This window comes from Linepithema humile, chromosome 5 (assembly GCF_040581485.1).
Source record: "Linepithema humile isolate Giens D197 chromosome 5, Lhum_UNIL_v1.0, whole genome shotgun sequence".
Lineage (NCBI taxonomy): Eukaryota > Metazoa > Arthropoda > Insecta > Hymenoptera > Formicidae > Linepithema > Linepithema humile.
Window position 1 is genome coordinate 15,432,562 of NC_090132.1, and position 25,563 is coordinate 15,458,124.

Here is a 25,563-nt window from a genome sequence, read left to right on the forward strand (position 1 = left end):
CGTGTCCTTCCATCATCAATTTTTCTAGGTATTCTTCACATTCTGATCCGAAATTTACTTTATCTAAAGCTTTTTGATTCTCTTTTTGGGAAAATTGAATATTATTACATAAATGTTGTAAACACTTTTCTTTCAAAAAATATTTAGAGACTATAGTTAAAAACTCTATTGACTTTGGTTGCAATAAATGAATTTTTGTTTCTAGAGTTTGAAAAAATACATTAAATGAATTAAAACGTTTTAAAATATGTTTTAAAAATAATAAATATGCCTTTAAATCAAGACTTTCCACTAGAATTAATAAATCCTGCTGTTCTTCAGACTTTGTATCTCCATTTTTGACCATTTTAGTAAATAAAAACTTGACAATATCCCAAGATGCCAAAAGTTTTTTAAAGAATAAATAGTTAGAAAGCCACCATGTACCAGACAATTTTTTGTAATTTGTTTCCTGAAAACATTCATTAAATATTTTATAAATAATCGACTTTTTGGAACTATTGTAAATATAATTTGCGATCTCTTTTAAAAATTTTGTGCAATGCTTCGGTATGTTATCATATGCAGTATTCACAGCCAACGCAGTGGAATGGCATGGACATGAAAATGTTAACAAATTTTTACAAATTTCTTTCAGCTTTTTCTTAAATAGTAAATATTTGTCTGTTTCAATAGGCACACTGTTATATGATAAAGCAACAATATTTAAAAATGGAGTATTAAGTTTCGTCATTTCACATTGAAATATATAAAACAATTTTTCCTCAGACTTATTTTTTTCATCAATATTAATGAATTTTAGAAATTGCGAGCGGATATCTAGTGTTTCACGATCAACATACCGAACAAAAAACGTTATGTATTTTTCACGTAAAAAGTCAAACGTTTCGTCAATAAAAATTGAAAATTTTGTCTTTTGAATGCTGTTGATCACACGGTTCATGTCTATTGGATATAACACATTCATAATTATATTTTTACATTTTGTTTGATCCATACTCATACTTTTCAACACGCGATCTTCTGCTACTTGTTGAAAAAAACTGAGAATATCTTCTGAACATTGATATGGAATATTTTTATTACCGATCAATGCGGCAAAACGAATTTCTGCTGATCTTTTTCGCTCTTCAAATGTCGAAAGTGATTCATCGTTTTCCATCATATTATTTTCATTTATTTTCTTGGTTTCTTCAGACATCTGATTTTCTTCAGACATCTGATTTTCTTCAGACATCTGATTTTCTTCAGACATCTTAATGTGTGTTTGGGATTGTGCGTGATTATATATGTACGATAAGCCGTTAACCATCGTTTTTTTACAAAACAAGCAAAAAAATGAATTCACATCATTTGGCACTTCGCGTAGCCATGGCTTAAATTGCCTAATATCTAACCATTGTTGTTGAAATGGGGGTTTTCGAAATTTTCTTAGATTTGAACCATCGTTACTTGAATTTCTTTTATGGCCCTTAGAATTTGCATGCCTTAAAACGTTAGTATTGCACGAAATATCTTTATTACATATAATACAATGGAAAACACTATCATCATCTGATACTTTGCGTATCCAAGATTTCACTCTATCATTATTAAGCCAAGCTTCTGAAAAGCTTCTCTTTTGTTTTTTTTTTAATTGTTCACACATTTCCCTGTAGAACAAAAAATAAAAACAAAAAATTACAGAACAGAAAGAATAAAAAGTAAAAAAAAAGGAAATATATACCCAGATAGCAAAATATCTAGAATTCCTGCAGAACTGATTAATACAATTGAGAATATTGTTCAAAGATTGATTACAGAAGTATGTTCGCAAAACAGAGCAATTTTAGATCAATTCTAACTTGAAAATTAATGTTCTCAATTATTGCCTAATTCTACATTAATTGAGTTTAATATTTTTAGGTTGTGGAATCGTTAAATCAATTGTAATTCCATAATGGATCAATGCAATATAAGACATAGATCTCAATTCTGCATTAATTATAGGACAATTAAATAGAAAAACTGATTTTTTTTTAAATTATATATTTGCTTTCTAATTGCTTAATAAAAATAATTACACATGCTAAATTTATTTGCTCCGTTCTTCTCTGTCTCAGGTAAAATTATAAAGAACAATATTTTCAAAAAAATTAGAAATAATTATATGTTTAATAATCTACAAAATGTATTTCTTACAAATCTTATAAACCTTATAAACCTTAAAATATTAAACCTTTATTAAAAATTAAAACCTTAATTAAAAATTAAAACCTTTTAAGAACTCTTGTAAATAAAATTTATAACTTGTTTTAAGAACTCTTTAGAACAGTTTAATCGAAGCGACCAAACAGTGGAAAAAAAAACAAATGTCGCACCTAAATTTAATTAAAATACAACACATACATTTTTATAATAAAAAAAAAGATGCTACAAACGATTATTTTTTGTTGTGCCCTTTCAAGTTAGAACTACTAGTAAAGGAATTCTATTTCTCAAAACTGACTCTCATACCAATACATACATGTGATACATACATCTGATTCTTTCATTCAGCAGTCCAGCTATTCAACGTCATAGTCTGCCTGTCTGCTTTCTTGAGTGAACACTGCAAGGCGACAATCGGGTGCTGGTAACCATAATAACATTCCTCTTCAAATTGATGAAAAAAATTGTCCTTTTTTTATAACATTGTTCTTGTATATTACTAATTATCTTGAGTGAAGTATTAGGAATTTATCCAATATCGTCTTGTACTGTATTAAGATTCCACTGTTGAAGGTGAATATTTTCATATCGTAGTTTCCTGTTATTACTGCAGTCACACAATTTTGAAATTTCCTCTCATTTAGAGCTGAATAATATACATTTTCTGACAGGGCTTCTGCAACAAAATAAAAAATTTTATTTATCAAAAAACCATATTAAACAATTTTGAACAATCTCACATAGCACAAAACATCCTGAAAATATCTTAAAGATATCCCCAAGATGTGTTGTGCTATCTGGAAATGTTAGGACTCTATCAAATAGTAATGTTAAATCTTAATATAAAATGCCTCACATAATTTTGTGTGACGTATCGTTCTAACAGCTCCAACTACTTGTTTGAATTAGAGTTAGATTCAGCCACAGAAATTATCACATCACCCACATCTCCAATATCACATGTACTTGCTGAATTAAAACTTGTACTTTGAGAATGTTCAGAGATTAATGCAGATTCAATAAAAGAATGGAAAAATTCTGAAAAAATAGTAATACATTAAAAATTAATAAGATTCTTAATAATAAAAATCAAATTTTATAAAAAGGGATTAATGAGTCAATGCTAGATGTTCGTGCAAATATATATTTACCAAATAAACTTTATTTAAATAACAAAATAAAATTATTTGCTAAATATATATTTGTACGAACATCTAGCATTGACTCATTAGCCCTTTTTTATAGAAATTTGTAATATATGTTTAAATTAGAATTATTTGAAGAAGTAGAATCAACGTGAAGTGCAATAAAAATATCGATATGAAAACTTGGTGTTATATAGAAATATATCTATTACAGATTATTAAAACTTTAATTCTTAATCTTAGCTATTTGAAATTATTAATAAAAAATGTCGGAAAAAATTTACTCACCACACGTCACATGGAAGAAACCGACTCGCCAGAATCTTGCACTCTAGCTGCAAAACAAGACAGGCAAGATTTGAACCACGAGGATACCCACGAGAACTTGTAACTCGGATTCGACAATGGAAGAACAATAAAAAATGGATGCGAAGAGCGTCGCTTGGTTAACAACACTTGAAGTAATTTGATACCAATGTCTATTAAGCCTGTATCAGACTACGCATTGAAGATTGAGATTGAAGTTTGACCAATCAGAACAAAAAACTTTTAGTTTCTTTTGTTTCGTTTGGTTAAATTTCAATCTTTAATCTTCAATGTGTAGTCTGATATGGGCTTAACTGGATATGAAATACACTAGCACTCGCGGCACAGAGACTTGTGACCAATAGAACATCGGAAAATCTATAGTTCATGTCACGTACACTATAGATTTTCAGCACTTTAATGCGCATCATGCATGAAACGGAACGCATCCTATACAACATAACTGGAATACCATAGCTTAATGGCCCAGATGCCGCTGCTCTCTCTTTTCACTTTTACTAGTGGGTTTCTGAGTTGCCTTGTATGCTTCTTCTATCTTTTCGCTTCCGGTTCTGCGCGAAATTGTATTCTACTTATTTATAATGGTAAGATTTCATCGAAATTTACACGCGAAATCTCGTTGAAATGTACAAGCTGTCCATTACCGAGCAAATATTATTGTCTTCGAGTAATTCTTGTCAAATTTATTTGATAGCAAAAAGTTAATTTCACGTGACTAAATAGAGAATCTAACCTTAGAAAGAGGTTATGTTTTGGAGGCAGTTTTATGTGTATTCCCTGATCTATAAAATTATTAAAGTTATTTAGGATAGATATTGTAATATTGCTTGAAATTTTTAATAGGCCAAGCGCACGAAGAAGGTTGGAATTACTGGTAAATATGGAACCCGTTATGGCGCGTCCCTTAGAAAAATGGTTAAGAAGATGGAAATCACACAACACAGCAAGTACACTTGCTCATTTTGTGGCAAGGTAAATAATTTTTTCATCCTATTATCTTATAAGTATTATAAGGACTGAAAAGAGAAAGTCAATGTTTTATTTGACATTTTCTAAAATTGAGATGTCAGTGTAATAAATGTGTGCTTTGTATTTCAACATGAGTAAAAATTTGTACAAATATTTGGCAAAACGATATATAGTTGAAGTCTAAGAAAAATTAATATTGACTTGTGTTGCTTTCATTTTTGACAGGAGGCGATGAAACGCAGTGTTGTAGGAATCTGGTCATGCAAACGTTGCAAAAGGACAGTTGCTGGTGGTGCATGGGTATATTCTACCACAGCTGCCGCTTCAGTAAGATCAGCAGTGCGGCGATTACGTGAAGTTAAAGAACAGTAAATGTATGTAATAAATATCTTTTGAACAATTTACTGTGATTTTATTTAATACCAATTTATTTTTTTAATTACTTTTCATAACTGATACCAATGATACCAATACCTGCATATTTAATATTAATAATTTAAAGCAATTTCTAATAGATTCATGCAACTACAATGATAAATATATAATTTCATTAGAGTAATAAAGGAAATTATATTTATTAAACTCGTACTACTTGTAGTAAAAACATATTTTTCATTATTTTTTATTGGTCATAATAATTAATCGTAACAAAAATTGCTTAATGATAGATCCTGAAATTATTATTATTGTGTTTATTGAACAAGAATCTTTATAAGTGTCGAAATAATACCAACATTTTTGTACGTAATGAAACTAATTGTTTATTCTAACAAGATGTTATTTTATTGATCGTGGTTATTTTATAAGGTTGTATAGAATATTCTTATATGATACAATTTGAACAGCTATAAGTAGATTACTTTAAAAACATCTTTCTTTTACTCAATCTTAATTACATTTTGAAAAAAACCAACTAAAATTGGATTCAAATATCGTCAATGTATGTATATTTATTTTTGCAAATTTTATCTACTTTAAAAATGTTTTAAATCATTATGCTAGTATTATAGAGAGACATGTACTATATAAACTTAATAAAGTTACAAATAATTTTATTGTCTTCAAAAGATCGCGCTTACGCAGTTCAGGCTATTACAACAATCGAAACTATTCTTCTTTCGCATCATCATAATAGATTGAACTGTGAAGCTAGACATCATTGTTCGTTGAGCAAATGATTAAAATGGAAATAGATCATTAGCAATTTTATTCGTTAATAGTAATATTTGTCGTAAAGTGAAATCAAGTGTGAAATTAGCTCGCAAGGAATGACGTATTTGCAAGAAGGTACTATAATAGAATATAATTTTTTTTCGATCGCGATCGAACATTTTATCACTCGTCGCTGAAGTAGACTAATACATCACTTATTTCAACATATAATTCAATTTGTATTCTATACAAAAATAAATACCACAGTCTTAAAAGACAAATGTATTAAGCTATTAACGTTGCACCATCACCAAATAACGTTTTCTTTTAGATTACATAAGAATATAATGAGTATATTCGTCAATAGCATTTACAAGGGAAGAACATAAAACATTTCACGAGAGTACGAACAAACTTTCAGAAGTTCGTTTCCAATAAAAGATTTCGGTATCTCTGACATCGAGCAAAAGATGTATCTTTCGCAACTATTGAAAAGATAAGAAAAGCGGTCAATTGTAACTCATGATGTCAAAGACGGAAGATGCTAGGATTCGAAATAGAGATGATTTCATGCAGTTAATCTTTTGTATGATGATTATTTTTTTTCTTTTTTTTTTTCCTTTAAATTAATGATATACTTTCATTAAATTTATTTCTTAAGTTATAAAGTGGTAGTGCTATGAGCGTCGCACTCAAAAGTTATTCTCTTTAAAGCGATTCACCGCGTAATTTTTCATCATATGGCTATTTGCAGATTAAACATTCGTCAAAGAAACGATTAACAAATAACTCGCAAATGCGCGCGCGATGACTGATCACGCTAAGAAAATATTCATCCGCTATTGTTAAAATATGGAAGACATTCTGTATATCTAGAAATTGCGTTATGTCTCCATAAACGAACAACAATTAATAATCGCATGCATCTAACTAAAACTTGATGAATGTAGTTCTATATTGCTAAATTCTGATATAATAAATTCTGATAAGTACATCCTTTGCACGAAACAATGCGTAATAGTTAAATTATACAAACGATATGCAACGAGGAACTATCGGAAACACGAATGAATATAAAAAGGTCCAGTGCTCTTCCCTAATTATTAAATGGTACAATAATAATTTCTATATTATTATTGGTAGAGCGTCACATCGATTTTTCACTAGCATTCTTTTCATTCATTCCGTTATTTCGCGACAAATTTCTATTATATTCACATTTCATCATTACGCACCGATCTAATGGGCAGTCATCCGTCATTACATTCATCCGAAATTATCAAATATGTCTCTCTCTTTCTCTCTCTCTCTTGTATTAACAATTATTTTATTTATAACAGTGGTCTGATATGATTTCTTCTCTACAGGTTCTTAACCAGGAAAGAAGAAAAAAAGTTCACTCTGTCATTTAGTATCACTTATGTTCACACGCGGCCAGAGAAATGCATCCCTGTCACTCTTGTGCATTGATCAAGGCGTACCATAAGAACCGTACTACAAGGGAATGGCAGTAAATTCTCGATACTGCTATAGTAAATAAATCCTATAGAATCAAATCAGTTAACTACGAATCTCGTCTCCTCGCGCACTGTCAATTCCATTTTGACGCACGTTTGAAACACGATTAGGCGTGATACTGATTCCTCTCTGCCACTGCTTGCAATACTCCATCCTCTCTTTTTTTTTTTATATAACGCACACTTGGGAAGTAGCTGGCGAACAGTCGGTTACCGTTCATTAAATATATTAACAAATATTGTGTACAGATCTTGCGATTTGTATTAGCTGGCTTGCCACTTGAATTTGCTACGCATGATCCATTTTTGGCCGACATTGTTGACGTCACACTGCGCCAAGACGGGTTGCGACGCGTCGCCCGAATGGGGTTTTGACAAACAGTAACCCGTGTTTGTGTGCTTAATCATTTTGGTCTGAAAGTGTATCAGTCGCATTAATGAAAAATACTTCTCACTTAATAATTTCGTGCGATAATTATTTGTTCTTCCAATATGCTCTCTCACCTCATCATTATAAACCCACGCTTGATTACCACCCATGCCATGACATCGTACGATCTTCACAGGACCTTGTGGACTAGCTGCATCAAGGCACATATCATCGGACATTATCTGTTGCCGCTTAGTGTAAGCAAATACCTGGATAACATGCGGTTTACGTCAGAAATAATGTAGCATTCTAACGCATTCTAAGTAGAAACGATATCTCGATTTTCACCAAATGTGTGAGATGATTTGCGAAAGACAGACACAAACCTGATTGCCACCTAATCCATGACAATAACTAATTCCAACGTTTTCCCCGGTCCTCCTGCCCATAGTATCCAAACAGGTTTGCGTTTCGACATTCTTCACATCGCCAAGGTAGTAATAATCTAGTGGCATTGGCGATTCCGGATATATGTTCTCCAAGTACCATCTGAAGCTTTTGCACTTCAATCGGTCTCTGAGCTTTATTCGCTCGGACACGTCGCCGACGTCGACGTTTCGCGCTCCTACAAAAAAAAAAAACAATAGATTTTCCGTAACGCCAATAATATAATTTACAAAAGAGATTTATTCACACATATTTTCATATATTGTGCTTGCATGTAAATTGAAATTGAAAAGAAGAATTTGCTAGAATTTTGTGCTAAACTAAAGAAACTTTTGCCATCTGTATTGTATAATACATTAATTGCCATATGCTTGCTCCTAAAAAATAACTGTGCAACGTTTTTTTTCTGGAAATCTGAAAGGTGTAAATTTTACTTTACACCTTTCAAATTCTATATATTTATGAACTAACGTTGATTTACATATGTAATAATTGTCCTGCATATCTGCAAATGTAGCATGCAGAAATGTATTTTGTGCTTCATCAAAATTGTTTGAGCAACTACATCGTGAATGAGAAAAGTAAACTATACATGTACGCTTCACATTATATGCTCGTAACTCGAATACCACGAACCTTATTATTTATTTCTTACTCCAAGTATATCTCTAAACATTTCATTTGCATAATTGCTCTTATCTATTCGTGTATGTTGTACTTACTATTACCCAACGGACTATCAAGTAACAACATTACAGTTGAATGTAACAGCAATGCTGCTTTAAACGAGTGTTAACGGGTATCTGATAGAGACAGTGAGTACCCAAAGCCGTGATAAAACCAATAACAGAAATAATTGATCCAGATAGACATGCGGACTTCCCAAAATCACAGAAGCATGCTGTATAGCAAAGCGATCGATGCATAAGTATTGAGGGATTCAGCGATAGATTATTATGATTTTTTTTTTTTTGTTTTTTTGTAAGATACGCCAGTGTGTTAGTGCTACCTGGATTAATGTTGTAATAGAAGTACTTCCATTGGTCCAACCAAACTTCTGCGAGCCGCGCATTGTTGTGGTTGACTATCTTGCTCGTACCGCCCGGGAAGGTATACGGAGTTGACTTACGGAATACATGACCGACGTGCGAGCACGTCGCAATTTCCAATGTCCCACCACACATCCATATCTAACCAACTCAGTTCTGTTAGTGTGTTAGCAGTTACGATAGCTAGTAAGTAACAAGACAAGTTAAAAAAAAAAAAAAAAAAAAAAGGAACAGTAACACATAGCAAATGTCACATTCTGCGCCTCCGTGGTGGAGATTTAGAACTCTTCCTGCGGCACCTATAATGTAGCTTGATAAAAGGAATCGATTAAAAGCAAGCGCAATTTTTTTTTTTTTTTCAATTGGTTAGTCGGCTGGATGGATGAGTGGTTAAGACTACACCAGCATTTGTATCGAGAGCGACAAAACTGTCTTCGGAGTGTCCAGGTTCAGTGCCTGCTGCTATTCCTGATTCGCGCATTGCGCAAACTGTCGATTTACTAGTCGATCGAAGAGACGAACGTGTGAGCGGGATGAAAAGTATCTTGAGCAATCACATATAGATTCTACTGGGGATGATTTCTATAGTTAGAGATCTCGGTTTCAAGATATTAGCAACTCTTAATGTACGCAACTACTGGTGTTATGTACGAAATATTAGTAAATACACACATATAATGTGCATGACACATATAGAAGACAATTATAACTAATTTATGGTATTAAAAATTATTTGATAAAAATATATATATTAATGCAAGAGTGTTATTAATCATTAGTCAAATGGAGAAACAACTTGTTAACGAGGAAATGATGCATTCAAAAACAACTGCAGCTCACAATAGCTATAAGTATATGAATCACAATAATTCAACGAGATATATAATATAAACGGCTTGTATCAGATACCCGTCAAGTATAATGTAATTTGGCTTGTGTGATACTGCAATTTATGATTCATTAAACAACATTATTGATTTCGATATAAGCGCTACATGAACACCAGCTATATGAAAATGTCGGAACGTTAATAATACTCGTCATAAAATAAATCTCTCTTATTTCGATACAAATAAATTTCTCCATATCTTTACGTGAATTCCATCAAATGTATATGTTTAAAATTTTGAAAGATGAAGATTTGCGTAAGCATATTCAAGAGTTCTGACGTTACTCCACATATGAGATACGTTTAGTCGATGTGCATAATGATGGCATCATTTAGCGCAATTTGAATGAAACATTGTAAAAATTGATTAAACGATACACTTGATTATCTAACCTGGATTCATGGCATAGTAAAAATCTCTCCACTCATCCATCCAGACCTCGGCCACCCTGGCCGCATTGTGCAGGACTATCTTGCTCACACCACCAGGGAATGTATACGGACTTTTATCTCGGAACACATGTCCCACATGTGAGCACGGGCTGATTTCTAATGTTCCGCCACATTGCCACACCTACAAGGAACTTATTACTTCACAAATGACAACGAAAGTGTTTATGCAGGGATGCCCTTTGAAAATCCTTTAAAACTCTTCATTAAATATGTGACAAATCATGTGTTACACGATAATTATTTATACAGGATGAAGGGGCAAATAAATGTTAAAAATAATTTATTTCTTATAATGAGCAAAATCAAGAAATTCTACGAATTAATTTACATGTAATTAATATATTAGCATACAAAATCAGCAGTTTTTCAAGAAATATTTTGATCTTATTTTTTTCAAACTTAAAAATAATATTGTTTATTTTAAATTGGATTATGAGTTTGCTCCATATAAGCAATAATGGACGCTATTTAAAATTTTCGGAACTAATTGCGTCAAATTGAAAATCTTGTTTTACTTCTTTCGCATCTGAAGACTCACCCGGAAGCTCATTTCAAGATTTTCGCCACCCCAGATGTCCATGCCTTCGTCATATGCGCCCAACTCATAAAAATAGTCCTTATCAATGGAAAACAATCCACCGGCCATTGTTGGTGTTCGTAGCGGCGCCGTTCTATCGCTGTTTCTTCTGTCCATTTCTCTTTGCGCAACCCTATACCTTATTGGGCGAAATTAATAGAGCATTAGAATCTGTTTGAAAGATCTATTTACATAGTTTACATACCATAAATGCATGCAACGTTATATAATTTAGAATATTGTTAACACGCTTTATTTCGCGCAAAATTAATTAAAGATAAGTCGAATTTAATAATTAAACCATAGTAAATATGTTACGGGAACCACAAATTTGCAAACAATCAACACTTTGCAAATGTATTGTACGTATGAAGGAGAGAACACCTATTATTGATCGTATTTCAAGCCATCGTATGCAAATAGAATTGAATTAGAATGTGAATTTATGAATTTATGAACGTATCAGCTTGAAAATCGCTGAATTTATGAATCTAATAATTCAACAAAGCTATGAATATCGGTTTGGATCGATTAAGTATTTCGCGCAACCTTAACGACACATCAATCTAACTATTTACGGCATGCAAAATTCACGCGCATAGATTTATGCATTTGCAATTCAAATTCCCGTCGCTTTTTTCTCAGAAAAGTAAGATGTCGAACTAATTTGGTTAAAAACATAAATTTTAAAATCAACAAAAGATACTTAATATCATATTATAATGTTGCAGTACCATCTGAAGTTTAATTTCCAATTGAAACCTCCCCATGTCATGTCGCTGGCTGGGATGTATTCGAAGGTGTCGTCGCTAATTACGTCTATGATCGGGCAGACAACGGTGTGTCTGTCGTTCGCAATTCTTGAGAGCAGCGGCTCCAGCCAACCCTCGGTGCACTCGCAATGCGCATCGAGAAATGTAATTACTTGTCCTTTGACGTGTTTCGCCCCTAGAAGTCTCGCTCTTATCAGTCCTGATCTCTTTTCGGTGCGATACACGTACGTGGGAACAGGTAACGTGGTTATATAGTCCTCCAAGTCTTGCTTTAGATGCTCTGCAGAATAATTTCACTCGTAAAATTTCCACACGTGAAGATAAATTGTTTATATGTACATATATTTCTTCCGTTTATAAATTACGTTATTAACACAATGCACAGGTGATTTACGAAATGAATATATAATACAAATAGAAAAAAAATCGATTCATCAAGCGTGAAACATGATGAAACGTACCACGCTCACTCGCGTCGTCCACGAGGATGATTTCCTTCAGCAACGATCTGGGAGACCTGTTTATCACGGACCAGACCGTCCTCAGCAGAGTGGTCCACGCCTCGTTATGGAAAACTATCACGATACTCGTGTCTGGAAGATACTTGGAATACTTCTTATTCTTGCAGCCCTCGAGTCTGATGTCCTTGAGGGATCGGTTCAAGGAGATCATGTCGCTGGCCATCAGGTTGAATTGATTCAGCTTGAACAGCTCCTGCTGCTTGACCTCGTTCTCCGGCGGGATGTGCACCGCCGCCCCCATCTCGCCGGGGCTGCCCTTACTCTCTTTCACGACCTTCGCCGGTCGCCACAAGTGCAGCTTGGACTGCAGGTACTGTCTCTTGTTGCTGTACTCGTGCCGCAGCGGTTGCGCGTCCTTGGTCTGCAGTTTCGAGTGAAGCTGGGGCGGCTCCTCGGACTGCTGCGGCACTTGCTGCTGCTTGTTATCTGAGCAGCCCCATCCGGACCCTCCGATGCAATCCGAATAGAGCATGAGCACCATGACGTCGACGAGGAACCATACCAGCGACGTCAGCAGTATCACTTGACACGTATGAATGCGAATCTTGGAGCGGAACATCTTTCAACGGCGGCAGTCTTCCGCTTGTACCACGAGCTCATCACCCAGTCCGGTCTCCGATGCGTCAGAGCCCCGATAAGATTTTAGAACGAGATTTCACGGAAATATTCACCGAATTCTCAATGCTTTTAAGAGACAGACCTTCGTAGAATTACATGACTGGTTTTCAGCGCTGCAACAGAAAGAAGCTGGGTTTATTATGGATTCTCAATGCCCGCCACGCGGCTGTATGAAAGAGCGAGCGAGGAGGAGAGAGAGAGAGAGAGAGAGAGAAAGAACGTTCTTATCGCCGTGAATTCCCGGCTGATGTTAAAAGGTTGCCCGGGGAGATGCAACCAGAATTCTTTCGGCAGATCGATCGTTCGCTTCAACTTTACGCACGCTTATCACGATTCTACGAATCACGGAGATAGATAGAAAACCCCTCTTTCTCCGTATACATAGAATTGTGTTAACTAAGACGGAATTATACGACACAGCTTGCTTACATAGTCGTGCGAACTCAGGCAGAATTGTGATGAATGTGACTTGTAGAAAGGTAACTGTAGCCTGGCTACAGGAACTGCGAGAGCGAAAACATGTAAATCAGCCACTTTTCTAAATGACACTTAGTTATTATAAAAATCTAAAGAAAATATTCCTCACGATCGTTCAAAATGTAGAACCTTCATCGATATAAAGTTAATTTAAGAACTGCTTTGTTAAAAAAATAACATTTAATTCACTGAACTAAATATTATATATCTTTTGGGACAAAAATGCTGAGAAAAAAATACTCTTCGCACTCGTTTTGCATTATTTGACACTTTACAGCGCCATTATCACATTATTTACCACACTTCACGCTTCGATGTTTAGAACGTTTATCAGCACAAAATCAATTTTTACGACTTTATATTCCTTCGTACTTATGGGCTGTTCGATGTGAGTGTTTCTGATCGCTTTTGAATTGGTTTTGAACGCTCAATTGTTGCGTAAGGTACGATCATTGTAAGAATGAACACGCGAGCAGCTTGCGCGAGCGAAAAAAATGCATACGCGGCCAAGGGTAACCGGAGCAGTTTGCGACACTTAGACATTTAGCACGTGACTAATTCATACGACGCACACATCGATCGCGGGGAGAGTGTCATTTTAAACCGAATTCCGTGCCTCTCTGCACCGATGCGCAAGTTTCACGTCAGCCTTTCTACAATAGAACCGGCAATATAATGACACGCGACTTGTGCATACGCGCTCGTGAGCGCTTGTGCGCGAATATAATTCCTGCCCGCGCGCGCGCGCGCGAATCAGATAATAGTCGTAACGCGATAAATTCGCTTCTGCATCCGTATTGGTATGCTTTTATCACATCACGTCGCGTGTAAATCGCTATCTGCCGTCTCTACCGTCGTACAAGCGTATCGCGCTGCGAGCTGCGCCAGTAACTCGCAGCTTTATGCAGAAAAGTGCATTGGCGGGATTATTGGAAACAGATACACATTACCGGACAAGTTTATCTCGTGTCCTATCGACGCCAGTGACGACATGCTATTTGTATATCTCTTAATGAAAGGTCAGCTTAAACGAGGAATAGTCGTAATAATTTTCGCGATTTCAAACAAACGCGCCAATTGTCGACGCTACGAGGCGTTATATTTTTTCAACAGCCCCGACACGGCAAGCTTGACTTTTATTTCTGATACCGCCGACTGCAATCGATGTCGGCTATAAATTGTAACGAAGAAAAATGATTAATAACAAAATGTTTTAAAGACGCGACGGAAATACGCGGGTAATTATCCCACGCAGCCAGTGAGGCCGGCTCTGCCTGGGAAATTATATCGTGATGAGACAACAGCGCTCCCGATGGTACTAATTAATTAGCGACTGCTAAATAATTCACTTTCATCACGATAACAAGCGGGAAATGGCAGTAATAATGTCGGATGACTATGCGCGACCCAAAGAACGACATTTTCTGGTTGCGCTGCACGGACTTTCTATTATAAAAAAAAAAAAGTAGTCGGAGGCAGATTCCCAGCGCGGTCGTGCGCGTTTTGCATACAATATGCCGGCAGTTTCAGAGTATAAAAAAAATAACGTAAAATTTTGATTGTCGTATTTAATTTGGAATTTTTTATTTTGGAATTGCAATCATCAAAACAATGAAATATAATATATTTATTCGAGCAATACGCGAAAAAAAAAAAAAAAAAATTGAAAGTTTAGACTAAATTCGAAACTTGACGTTAAATTTTTTTTACGTTGCAGAGAATCACACAGCGATAAACATTGTAATAAGCAATGTGGTAATGCTAGGCATCACGTATATTCTTTTCGTTTAATCTCTATTTCTGCGTTTCCACTTTTTCATCATTTCTTCCCAGAGAAGTACGGTAAATTCTCTATGAAACACTTCGCAGTTAGCGATAATAAATGGCATAAAGAAATTGGTGGTTTACGATTCTGACAGACTGTTACAATAATTTTCAACTATCAGTCTAATAATCGGGCGATAACGCTGGTACTATTAGTAAAATTGCATGCAAATGACTGATAAATCAATACTGCGGCACGTAAATATCATTAAGACAAAATGTTTTTCTGTGACCGACGTCGTCGGAGCCTTTTACGATAAGGTGATGGATTGCACATTTGTAATTGAAATACGCGAAATGCACGTTAACGTGTGTTATTTCGATTATTTTAGTATCGTATTAGCGAAACTGCGTTCTACGAGATAGATTTCTGCAGCAGAGGTAATCTTTCGAAGCGGAAGATGAATCGATATCCTGTCAATACGCGTCAGTTAATTCGCGTCGATACCGAGTTAAAAATAAAAGTTTGAAATTTTTTTCATCTAATCTTAATTCAACTTCTGACCCCGATCGACGAATCTGTCATTAAAGACAGTGTCAGCGGTTCTGCGATACTTCATTATACTGTTTCTTTAATCAATTTGTAGGGAAGCTCCCTTTTTTAATTATTTGATTATTAATTATTTTACTACTTCGGCAATCCGTACGGCAGAAATTAGTTCGATAATTAATTCGGTAATGTAATTAGTGAGCTTAATCTTCTGTTCGTTGCGAGAATATTCTTGTGTAGATTTAGCACTTTATTTTCGGAACTCCGAAAGAGATTGTGCAATCAATAAAATCCTGGTTTTCCACAAAGTATTCTAGAATTTCTGATAAAATCCGAAAAAGATTCTAGCAATTAAACGGTGGAAAGAAAAATAAAAAAAGTTCTAATAATGTTTCAGTATTTGGCTGAAAATTTTCCAAATTCTAATGGATTACAAAATCATATCGTGCAATTTTTATATTTTATTTCTGTAGATTTATTGAATTTTTTCGCTGTTGTTCAGAAATATGAATTTTTTTAGAGTTCTTGATAATATCTAAAAAAATTCTTTGAATAGAATTATACAATTCAATCTTAAATAAAATAAATAAGATAAAATGAGAAAAAGTTATTACCAATTTTTGTAGCTTTAGAACTTCGAAATCCTGAAAGCTTCAAATAGATATTTTCAACATGTATGTAATTATTTCTAACAAAATAAAAGCTTTTCAACGTTCCTCACCGCGTAATCAAATTTGAGTTCTATTCAGCATTCTTCGATGGAGAATTGTCGTAATCGAAGTGCTTGAAAGTCCGCCAATATCACATTGACGCAATGCGACGCCAGGTAATGTCATTAAGAAAAAGTCTTCCTGTACAATAGACAGCTATGAAAGCTAAGCCCCTATCTTGTTATCCGCCGCAAAAAGCCCTAAAACTCTGCAATAGCTCAAATTGTGTAACAACTTCCTTGAAAAACTTCCAGATTAAATATGAAAATATATTTCTTACATTTTGAACCATTTGCATTCTGATCATTCGTGGGATAAATTTAGTTTTTAATGTAAACATAAAAGTACAAGATTAAAATTTACAATTCAGATAACGGCTTTGTAATGATTTCACGTTTATTAGGTATATCAAGTGTGCATGTTTAATTCATGTTTCTTTATAAAGCTACAATAACCTTCTTCATCATTGTTATGTATATAAAATATGAACGCAGAATTAATATGTCAAGTGTAGCAACTCTTGTTATAATATTTATTATACTAAACTGCGAGGATAAACTCGGGCAGAAAAAGAATTTATTATTCAAAATTTATTATCGAATTTCGGTTGAGTCTATTTCAAGCTGGTTTTCCTTAGAAGATTATTTCAACTGGACGTATAAATTAATTTAATGTCAGACGTTTAAAATTCGAAAATATTCATAAAATTTAGTCTGACATGAAGCTGCCTTTTATCTCTGTCAAGGATAACATATATAGCGGTGTCTTAAACGCTACAACGCCTCGAGGGATCAATCTGAGCTCTTAACAAGGAAAATTAACCAAACTAATCACATGGGAAGGGCTGAGCTCAATATTAACGTAATACACGCCGCAACCTAAAATTATGAAACTTATAATTACATAATACACACAAGTTGTATGTCATATCTACGTCAATTTAACTTGTAGTTCATGAGAGATAAATAACTGAAAGAGCATCCCGTAATATTTAATCGTGAAACTCGAGGAACAAAACAAACAATGACTGTTCATTGCTAAATTGTACAAAGCGTAGTCGCCTAAATATTTTTATGTCAATTAAATTACTTTCTTTTAAGAGTTTTTTTTTTCATCCTTATTTTTTTTTCGCTTTCTATATAACGAACGTAATAATCTCTATGCACATTCCATTCGAAGAAGGATCCATTAAGAACCGGTTTCTTGGATGCCTTCGAACCGCTTTGCACCAGTTATTTAACCAAATATCAAAATAAGAATGTAGAAAGAATATAGAAATAAACCGTTGTATTGTTGCATATCGCTAATAAGGCACATGTAAATTGCGACATTATCGGCTACTTAAAATGGGGTCACTTTTTGTGTCACATCTGTAACAAAGATCTGTCTAATGATAGATGATAATTCTTTTAAAATTGATATAACACTCCGTGACATTATGATAATGGCACAGATGGAAATTGTAAAACAACAGGAATAAAATAATAGAAACAGTATGTTTTCCAGTAAAAGACACAAGTTGACACAAATCGACACAAGTATCACTCTGTCTTTGTTCGATATTCAATGAGCAACAGAGAAAATAATACTTTTGTGTCGCTTGTGTCTCTTGGTGGAAAACTACCACATTATAGTTTCTAAAACTTTGCAAATAATTAAAAAATTACCGTATAAGATATATAAAATTTTTCAAACAATCGAAAAATAAAATTTTGTTGTGACAACAGCAAGAATTTGAGATAGAAATCTATTTGTTATTTTATGTAGAAAATAATGAAAAAATCAGAATGCATGCATACAAAATACATACATTCATATATTATATATTCTAAATTTGCATAAAATTCTGAACAGAACAGAAAATTATGAATAGAATTCTACTTCGAATTCTATCGAGAATTGTAGATTGTGCGAAGTGAGCTTGCAACTTTACTTTATAATCGATATAATCGTTGTAATATAATCGATATAATATTATAAATAAAATTTTTATATCGCTAATCTATATATTAAGTTTTCTTTGGACTCATAAAATTGTATACCAAGTATTTTATGGTAAATGAGTATATATTATCGATTTCGTGGTTAACTAGCGGTGTGATATGATAAAATAGCGATAGAATATTTGATATGGTATAATGCAATCGAACTGAATTTAAAAGGCGTGACGTCACAGATTAATTTAAACAGCCAACTAGCGATCACAAACGCGATAGAGTGTGTTTGCATGACACCTACATGCGCAATAAAGTCTCTGTGAGCTACGAAACGCAAATCGAAACGCTATTGATCTCGTTCGACGTTAAAAGTATAGTCTTTCGGACTTTAGTGCGGTTTTACATCGTATATTTTTCAAATATTTTCGCAATTATTTGAAAGTACGAGATAGCACATTATTTTCGAATAACCCTTGAACAGCCAAAGTAACATGAAACTATTTAATTTTCTGAAATTCTGACATTACTTTAAAATATCGAATTATATAATTATTTAATATTTAATAACATAAAAGTACAATTTTCCAGATATTTCTAAAATTACTCCGTCAGCGATTCTTTCTGCGTTGAAGTAGCGCACGATACAATCGATCTAATTCATCGTTAAACCGCGTCTTGAAAAAAACACTCGTGCGTTAGAAAACACAAGTTTCACGAATGAAACAGGCGACATAATTCTGTAAAAAGATGCATACGACACGTATTTGCACTGGGTTAAGTATATGCATGTACCAATTCGAGAGAACAATGTGCTCCTACCGGCGTCTAAAATTATGCCGCAGCGGACAGACAATACCGGCGATACAATGAAGATCGCGGTATCGTACGGATACCGTTATTACGCGCCGTTTTATACAGGTCACAAACCGGCATAAGGTTTTCCGGGTAATGGAGAACGGATTAGCGGCGATACATGCGTGTGCATTTGACGCGCTGCGCTGCCAGTATATATATTTCGCGCAGCGCTCTGTAAATGTCACTTCTCGTTACGCGTGTCGCATTTATTTACCGTTGACTGTTTGGATGAACAAACTACGGCGAAATTTCTAATGAACTACGTGACAAATTAAACTGTCGGATGACGTCAATGTTATTTGTACGGCTATTATGCGCGCGTTCATTTGTAATACGCAAAGTCTTTTGTACATATAAATGTCTTGTCGGCTTAGACAAATCGGAAAAAGCTGATATTTCCTGAGAGATAAATTGTACCACAAATAGAACGCCGCCGAATAAATTTCGTCGGTTATTTCCTGACGGCTTTGAAATCTCTGCGATATAGCGTGGAATGATTCATACTTGTAATACGGTATCAATGTAGAGATAAGTTCTGGTCTTGACACCTTTGATAGCGATTTTCATGCGCACTCAAACGCACAATCTAATTTCTTTTTGAAACTTCCTATCGAATAGCTTTGTTAGTTCATCGTTTTCGGATAAAGCAATCGTCAAACATACAGAAAAATAAAACCCATTTCCCAAAATTCTTCAAGCATTAAACGTTAAGTTCAAAAGAGCATTAGATAAAAAGAATAAAAATTAAACGAAGAAGCTAAAGCTTGAAATTCAAAAAATCAGAGAATTATATATATAAGGATATCAAAAAGGATTTTTAAGAAATTAATCCTTTCAAGTTTTTATAAATCACGAAATCGATAACGCCCTGCGTATACAATGTAAAAAAATTATCAGAAAACCAAAAATATTCGTGCTATTTTTTATATTAAATTTAATATAAAAAAGCCATACGAATTTGTTTGCGTGATGGAAGGAGATCGAAGTACACCTTTGTGCAAAGTTAGTGAACTCAAGTTTCAAGTTTCGACAAAATCTACACCCGACACAATCTCTCATAAAGCGTATTTCAAACGTACACGCGTATTAAGTCCGTTCTTACGTTTGTAATCGTAAATACTACTCCTCAATCCTTTACATTATCTTGGCATTTAATCTTCACAGCAAGTCACGCGGTCATGACAGCAAATGTCACAAAAGGTCACGAAGAAATGGATTTTTACAGCAAGCGTCCTTGCGGGCCAGTTAATATTGTCTCGTTCATGTTGAGAGACGCTATCTAATATCCCGTGCATGCTAATCGCTTATTCTAGGAGCTGAGCACCTTTCACTCGTTTCGTGAATCACTACCGAAGCGCGCCGTTAATTAAGTATCGTTTCTCTCCCGCGAGAGAAACGGTGACGTAAATGGCGCGTACCGAGGATCAGTAGCGTCATCCATCAAGAATACCATCTGCCGGGAAGCCTGCGTCGTAAAAACCCGCTAATTTCGCCATTGTCCCGGGAACGAAAAACGTAGAAACCGGCATTTTCTGGGACGGAAAAAATTTTATCGGACTTTTTTCATCTGTCGCGATGTTCATTAATTAATCAATTTAAATATCAAGCCCGGGTTGGGCCGCGAAGTGCACTTAAAATTAATTAAAAGGCAACGATTTACATCTCGCGAGAACGTTGCAAAGGACAAACATTTTTGCTCCACTTCTGCGAATAATTTCAGCCAGATAAAGCTGATGAGCGATCAATATTTGGACAGGACTCTGTATAGCCACACAGATAAATAATTCTTATTCGGGTGCAATAAATTTGGACGACGAGGCGACCGGAATAAAGGATGAAGCAATCCGCTGAACGTGTCGCATCGACTCGCTCACGACTGGTTCGTCCTGTGCGTTAGCACAGATGGACCAGTACAATTGTGGAAGCGCGTGCGATAATCTCGGATATCTCCCCACGCTTTCCAAACTCCGACGTGAGAACGTGAGGATAGCGGTTGCCCCCAGGAGGCATCGTTATCGCAACCCCCTTGTACAATCATCCTGGCCGCCTCGGTCCGTGACGGATCGTTGTTGGCGCGCGTTACAAAACGGCGGCGGCGGCGGCGGCGGCCTTGAAGCGAGTTTCTCCGTGAGAAAGAGACCGGCCGGTGCGAGCTCCCGAACAGCTCTGTACCAGCTTCGAAGACGGATAACGGACGGACAGGTGCGCCGCATTCCTCCAAACGGCACTCCGGCTGCACCGACGATGACGACGATGACGACAGAGTGACTCCTCTCGCTTCGTCCCGTGCGAAACGGATGAAAGAAGAGAGGACAAATACGTGGCGGAATGTTGTGATCGGCCGATCGAATTTCCGCCCATCAGTTCGTACGCGGAACAGCCGACTTGAACAGGCGATCGAGCGAGCGAAATGCCCGAAATCTCGTCCGAAGCGAAAGGTGAACGACATGACGCCTTTGACCCGCCTTGCCGAGAATTCGTGACAGCTAATTTTAAAATCGATCAAGATAAAGAATTTTTTATGTTTCGCGAGTTTTGAATAAGAAAACACGAACTCTACCACTGTTGTAATGAACTCTTCAATCGTCAACTGGGAAATGAGAACGAAAGGGAATTAATAGCGCCGGCGGATAAGTACAATAGCGTTCATTTGCATATTACAATGAAAGCACGAGAGGCACGAAAGGCACGGAGATATGAAAAATTGTCGCGGTATTCACGTCATCGCGTACTTGCAGTCTACAATTAGCATTATTCAAATTTATTGATACGAGAAAAATTGTCGCACAATTCGCAGTCGTTGTTCGCAGTATTTTCGAACGAACAGTCAGTTTTATTGATGGATTATCGGGCAAAAATGCAGTCAATTTATTTTTAAACCGAGACCGTAAAAAGCTTTAACGCCTTGTAAATCCATCAAATAACCGCCGTTTGCAATGAAGATTGCAAAGAGATCGGTAATTTCTATGGTCTTCCACGGGAAACCACAAGTAATTTTCGAGCAAAACAAGTAAACACTGTTTTTAAATCTCGACCGTTTCCTTACAGAGCAGAAAAGAGTGAGCAGTAAAGTTGTGTGTCGTCTATTTTTTTCTCAACTTGATTTTTAGTTCATGGTACAGCGTGGGACAGAGACCTCGGCAACTGACCCGGTTCCGATAGATCGATTTTGGCGCGACGTGTTTCGCGAATCTTTTTTAAATTGCTCGAGTCTTATTTTATTATAAATTGCATTTTGCATGAACAGGCAAAAAACGCGATTTTACGGTGTATCGACGGAGCAGTGAAACTGGAATAATCAATGACATTTCACGGATGAAAGAAATTCTATTTTTGAAACTTCTATTTTTAGAAAGAAACAAAGGATCTCGAATGGATTAAGTTCGGTCCAAGTTCGGATCGAGATCGGAGTTAGTGAAGTTCTAAATAGCATAAGTTAGTGAAGTGGCTCTAAGTAGCGCTCGAAGGCTTCTGCTTAGATCAAACGTGTTATATGAATGAAACGGGGAAGCGGACGACGACGTTTAGCGGTGAATGTGAAGCGGTAATACGAAGTAATGCGACGTTGGACATTTATATACGCGTAAACAACAATAGAGTACATGTGTCCTCCCACATATGTCACAGATGTTTTTTAAGGCGCGAAGCAATGATTTATGGCCGATGAATAAAAACTATAAATTAAATTAGATTATAAATATGAGTGCTATAAAGAAATTTTTAAAATAAATGGATTATCAATTAATTGATATAAACTCTTACGAAATCGCGAGTTTCTAACAAGTGAAAATACTCCTAGCACTTCTTCGTTCATTTCTAGATTTTCTATTTTAATCTTTCTGGACGGAATACTTGTTGTATCAAAGAATTTTCCATACGGAAAAAAATTCAATTTTTTTAATAAGTATTAATATATGTTCAAATAAAATAGCATTCTATCTCATACTTAAAATTAAAAATCTATTTATTTAAATTGCACGAATGAAATGGAATAAAATAAACGAGCTTTTAACGTATTTTTTTAAAGCAGCTACCAACAACGCGGCAAGGAAAATACGTGGAGTTTGTGTATACATATCAGATTTCTAAAATTGAAATTTTTAATCTTTGGAATCAAAAGCTTTAATATTTTTTTTTCTACTTATTCTCATCATGCTTTTTACAGAGCGTCTACTAGTAAAACTGGCGCGAGAAAAACGCGGTGTGCAGAATTTCTATCCGTATGTGATCTTGAGAATTCAATTCTTTTTAAATCCTTGAAATCCGAATGGACTTTTAACACTTTTTCCGTCCTGCTATCGTCAGTACATTTGTCGCGCAGCGTGTACGCGCGATTGTAATGCAGCAAGTCTGCGCGAAATTTATGTACATATGTTGGATATGCGAAAGCAGAAAACTTGGAGTATAAATCGAGAAATTGTTCACCGTTGGAATCGGGAATTAGTTTCGGCATTTCCTCATCGAGGAGAAACGAGGGACGTGCGATGCTCGCTGGTGCGTAATCGCAACGCAACGCAACGCAACGCGGCGGGTTGCGCTCGCTCGCGTACCTACTTCGTGGCACCGTTAACGCGAGCCACGCGCCGCGTGTTTCTGGCGGCCTCGTGCGTGTCCGCTCGCGCGCATCTCTCTTTGAAAGGTGTCACTGAAGGGACATCACTCCGTCGCGATTATACATTCCTTGCCGTCGCCGAGGACGTGACCGCCGAGTCGGCTCACCGATAGAGTGAAAATCGCGCTAACGAATCTCGCGTCTCTGTAAATCCACACATGTGCAGGTTCACGCATGCATGCGCACACACTCGCGCGAATGGAGCAACGAGAGAGAGCGACACGTAAGACGAAGGGGAGCCGCTATTCGCGCCACACGTTTGACGCTAAAACGTGGCAAGTGCGCCTTCCACAAACTTTCATCACAGAGATTATGCGTAAAGATCGACCCACTCACGTTTCGCATGATATGTGCTTTTCTCGGCTCGTTAAGTCACGCTGACGAATCGCTCCCGCGCTGATGCGGACTCCTCGATGACACTGGTAGGCGCGGAGGCGCGGGAGTAGAGATTCTGCCGGATTGCTTCTTCTTCGGGAATGAACTTTCCCGGTCCAGGATATTCGCTCTTACAGCGAATCTCGCGGCGGCACCAATACAAGCGCGATCACGCGTTAATTTTAATCAAGCGCCGAATCCGCTCGGCGATAACACCGAGCACGTATGGATGAAAAATTCCAAGACAAATTATCACGAAAGCAGTGCTGCGAGAACCGAGAGCGACGAGACTCTCTTCGAGCGTGCACGGCGAGTACTATAGATTGTACGCGAAGCGACCATGAAGTTGTCTTCGATCTTGCGATAAAAACGATCGCGATGCGTGCCCGGCTGAGAGCGATCGTTACACGTCTCCGGTCTACCTGGTGCCGACTCGGTTCGCCAGCCCGTTCTGTTCGGGATCCGCGCGCCAAGAGTCGCGATCGCACGAGAACGGAGTGGGACGTGGACGTGCAGCGACGACGCGGTGGTGATCGCGCTCTCTCGTCAAGGCGGCTCCGGCTCGATTTGCCCGGCGTTTTTGTCTTGTCGATACGCACCTGCTTCCTCGGCGGCTCGAACTAACGACACGGTACAGCAGTTGAAGGAAGCCCGCGGGCGTGCATGTCGTCCGTCGTCGCACTAAACAGAGGATACGCCTGACATCGCGCGGAATGAGGCGCGCGGCGCGGCGCGGAGCGGAGCGACAAACGCCGAGGTTAGGGCGTCTCGATATGGGGACGACGACACCTGTTCGATGTTTGCGGTGACGTTTCCGGAAGAAAAGTATCGACAGTGGTGTAGGTGTTGCGCGAGCACCGACTGTCCGACAATCGGATATGATACACTGGAGATTATTTGTCAACGCGTTCGCAAGCTGGCGCCACTAGTTTCTTCCATACTTTCTTCCCTGCATTGTTTTATTCGATATTTATCCAGATTTTCCAGGTTAGAATACTAATAAATGCATTTTTATAATATATTATCCAGAGTTTCTCATGTATTAAAATCAGTGTCGATAACATATTTAAATTTTACTTTGCAAAATCGAAAGAAGATATTAATTATTCATATCATTTATTTCTATTGGATTAACTTTAAGATACAATTGAGATAACATTGAAATAATGTTGTATTTCAACACTGTATTAAATATATACTACTTTTCTATGAGCATTTTTATAACTTTTTACGTTTTAATTTTTAATCTCTCCGAGCAACAAATTGAAGTTTCATTAAAATGAATA

The 25,563-nt window shown here is 36.3% G+C and overlaps 2 protein-coding genes and 1 long non-coding RNA gene across 10 annotated transcripts; 1 reads left to right on the forward strand and 2 right to left on the reverse strand.

Moving 5' to 3' along the window:
* Positions 1-1,447: 1,447 nt before the first annotated feature.
* Positions 1,448-3,941, reverse strand: LOC105680164 (uncharacterized). 2 transcript variants are annotated; one of them, XR_010890457.1, is made up of 4 exons: positions 3,624-3,941; positions 3,047-3,228; positions 2,520-2,866; positions 1,448-1,652 (listed from the first exon to the last, which is right to left on the reverse strand). It is a non-coding gene; the product is annotated as an uncharacterized lncRNA (long non-coding RNA). The 2 variants fall into 2 exon arrangements; XR_010890455.1 differs by having other exon boundaries at positions 1,573-2,866; positions 3,624-3,932.
* A 149-nt stretch (positions 3,942-4,090) lies between these two features.
* On the forward strand, positions 4,091-5,031 carry RpL37A (ribosomal protein L37A). Its single transcript, XM_012380605.2, has 3 exons — positions 4,091-4,246; positions 4,506-4,634; positions 4,857-5,031. The coding sequence occupies exons 1-3, from the start codon at positions 4,244-4,246 to the stop codon at positions 5,001-5,003; spliced, it is 279 nt and encodes a 92-aa protein (XP_012236028.1). The 5' UTR covers positions 4,091-4,243; the 3' UTR covers positions 5,004-5,031.
* A 206-nt stretch (positions 5,032-5,237) lies between these two features.
* Positions 5,238-25,081, reverse strand: Pgant5 (polypeptide N-acetylgalactosaminyltransferase 5). Of its 7 annotated transcripts, XM_012380624.2 has the most exons (9): positions 13,584-13,756; positions 13,427-13,500; positions 12,320-13,110; positions 11,820-12,138; positions 11,047-11,224; positions 10,449-10,629; positions 8,057-8,295; positions 7,805-7,939; positions 5,238-7,714 (listed from the first exon to the last, which is right to left on the reverse strand). In XM_012380624.2, the coding sequence occupies exons 3-9, from the start codon at positions 12,936-12,938 to the stop codon at positions 7,565-7,567; spliced, it is 1,821 nt and encodes a 606-aa protein (XP_012236047.2). In that variant the 5' UTR covers positions 12,939-13,110; positions 13,427-13,500; positions 13,584-13,756; the 3' UTR covers positions 5,238-7,564. The 7 variants fall into 7 exon arrangements, with proteins under 7 accessions (XP_012236047.2, XP_012236050.2, XP_012236045.2 ...); XM_012380627.2 differs by lacking the exons at positions 10,449-10,629; positions 13,427-13,500; positions 13,584-13,756 and adding exons at positions 9,127-9,307; positions 24,877-25,052; XM_012380622.2 differs by lacking the exons at positions 13,427-13,500; positions 13,584-13,756 and adding an exon at positions 24,877-25,049.
* Positions 25,082-25,563: the final 482 nt, after the last annotated feature.

Bases quoted from the DNA above. Each gene is read 5' to 3' on its own strand.
- RpL37A (XM_012380605.2), top strand. The intron at 4,635-4,856 runs GTAAATAATTTT...CATTTTTGACAG, and splicing joins CTTGCTCATTTTGTGGCAAG to GAGGCGATGAAACGCAGTGT.
- Pgant5 (XM_012380627.2), bottom strand. From the start codon at position 12,938: ATGTTCCGCTCCAAGATTCGCATTCATACGTGTCAAGTGATACTGCTG. The intron at 12,139-12,319 runs GTACGTTTCATC...ATTATTCTGCAG, and splicing joins GGACGACGCGAGTGAGCGTG to AGCATCTAAAGCAAGACTTG. The intron at 7,940-8,056 runs GTTTGTGTCTGT...CATGTTATCCAG, and splicing joins ATGGATTAGGTGGCAATCAG to GTATTTGCTTACACTAAGCG.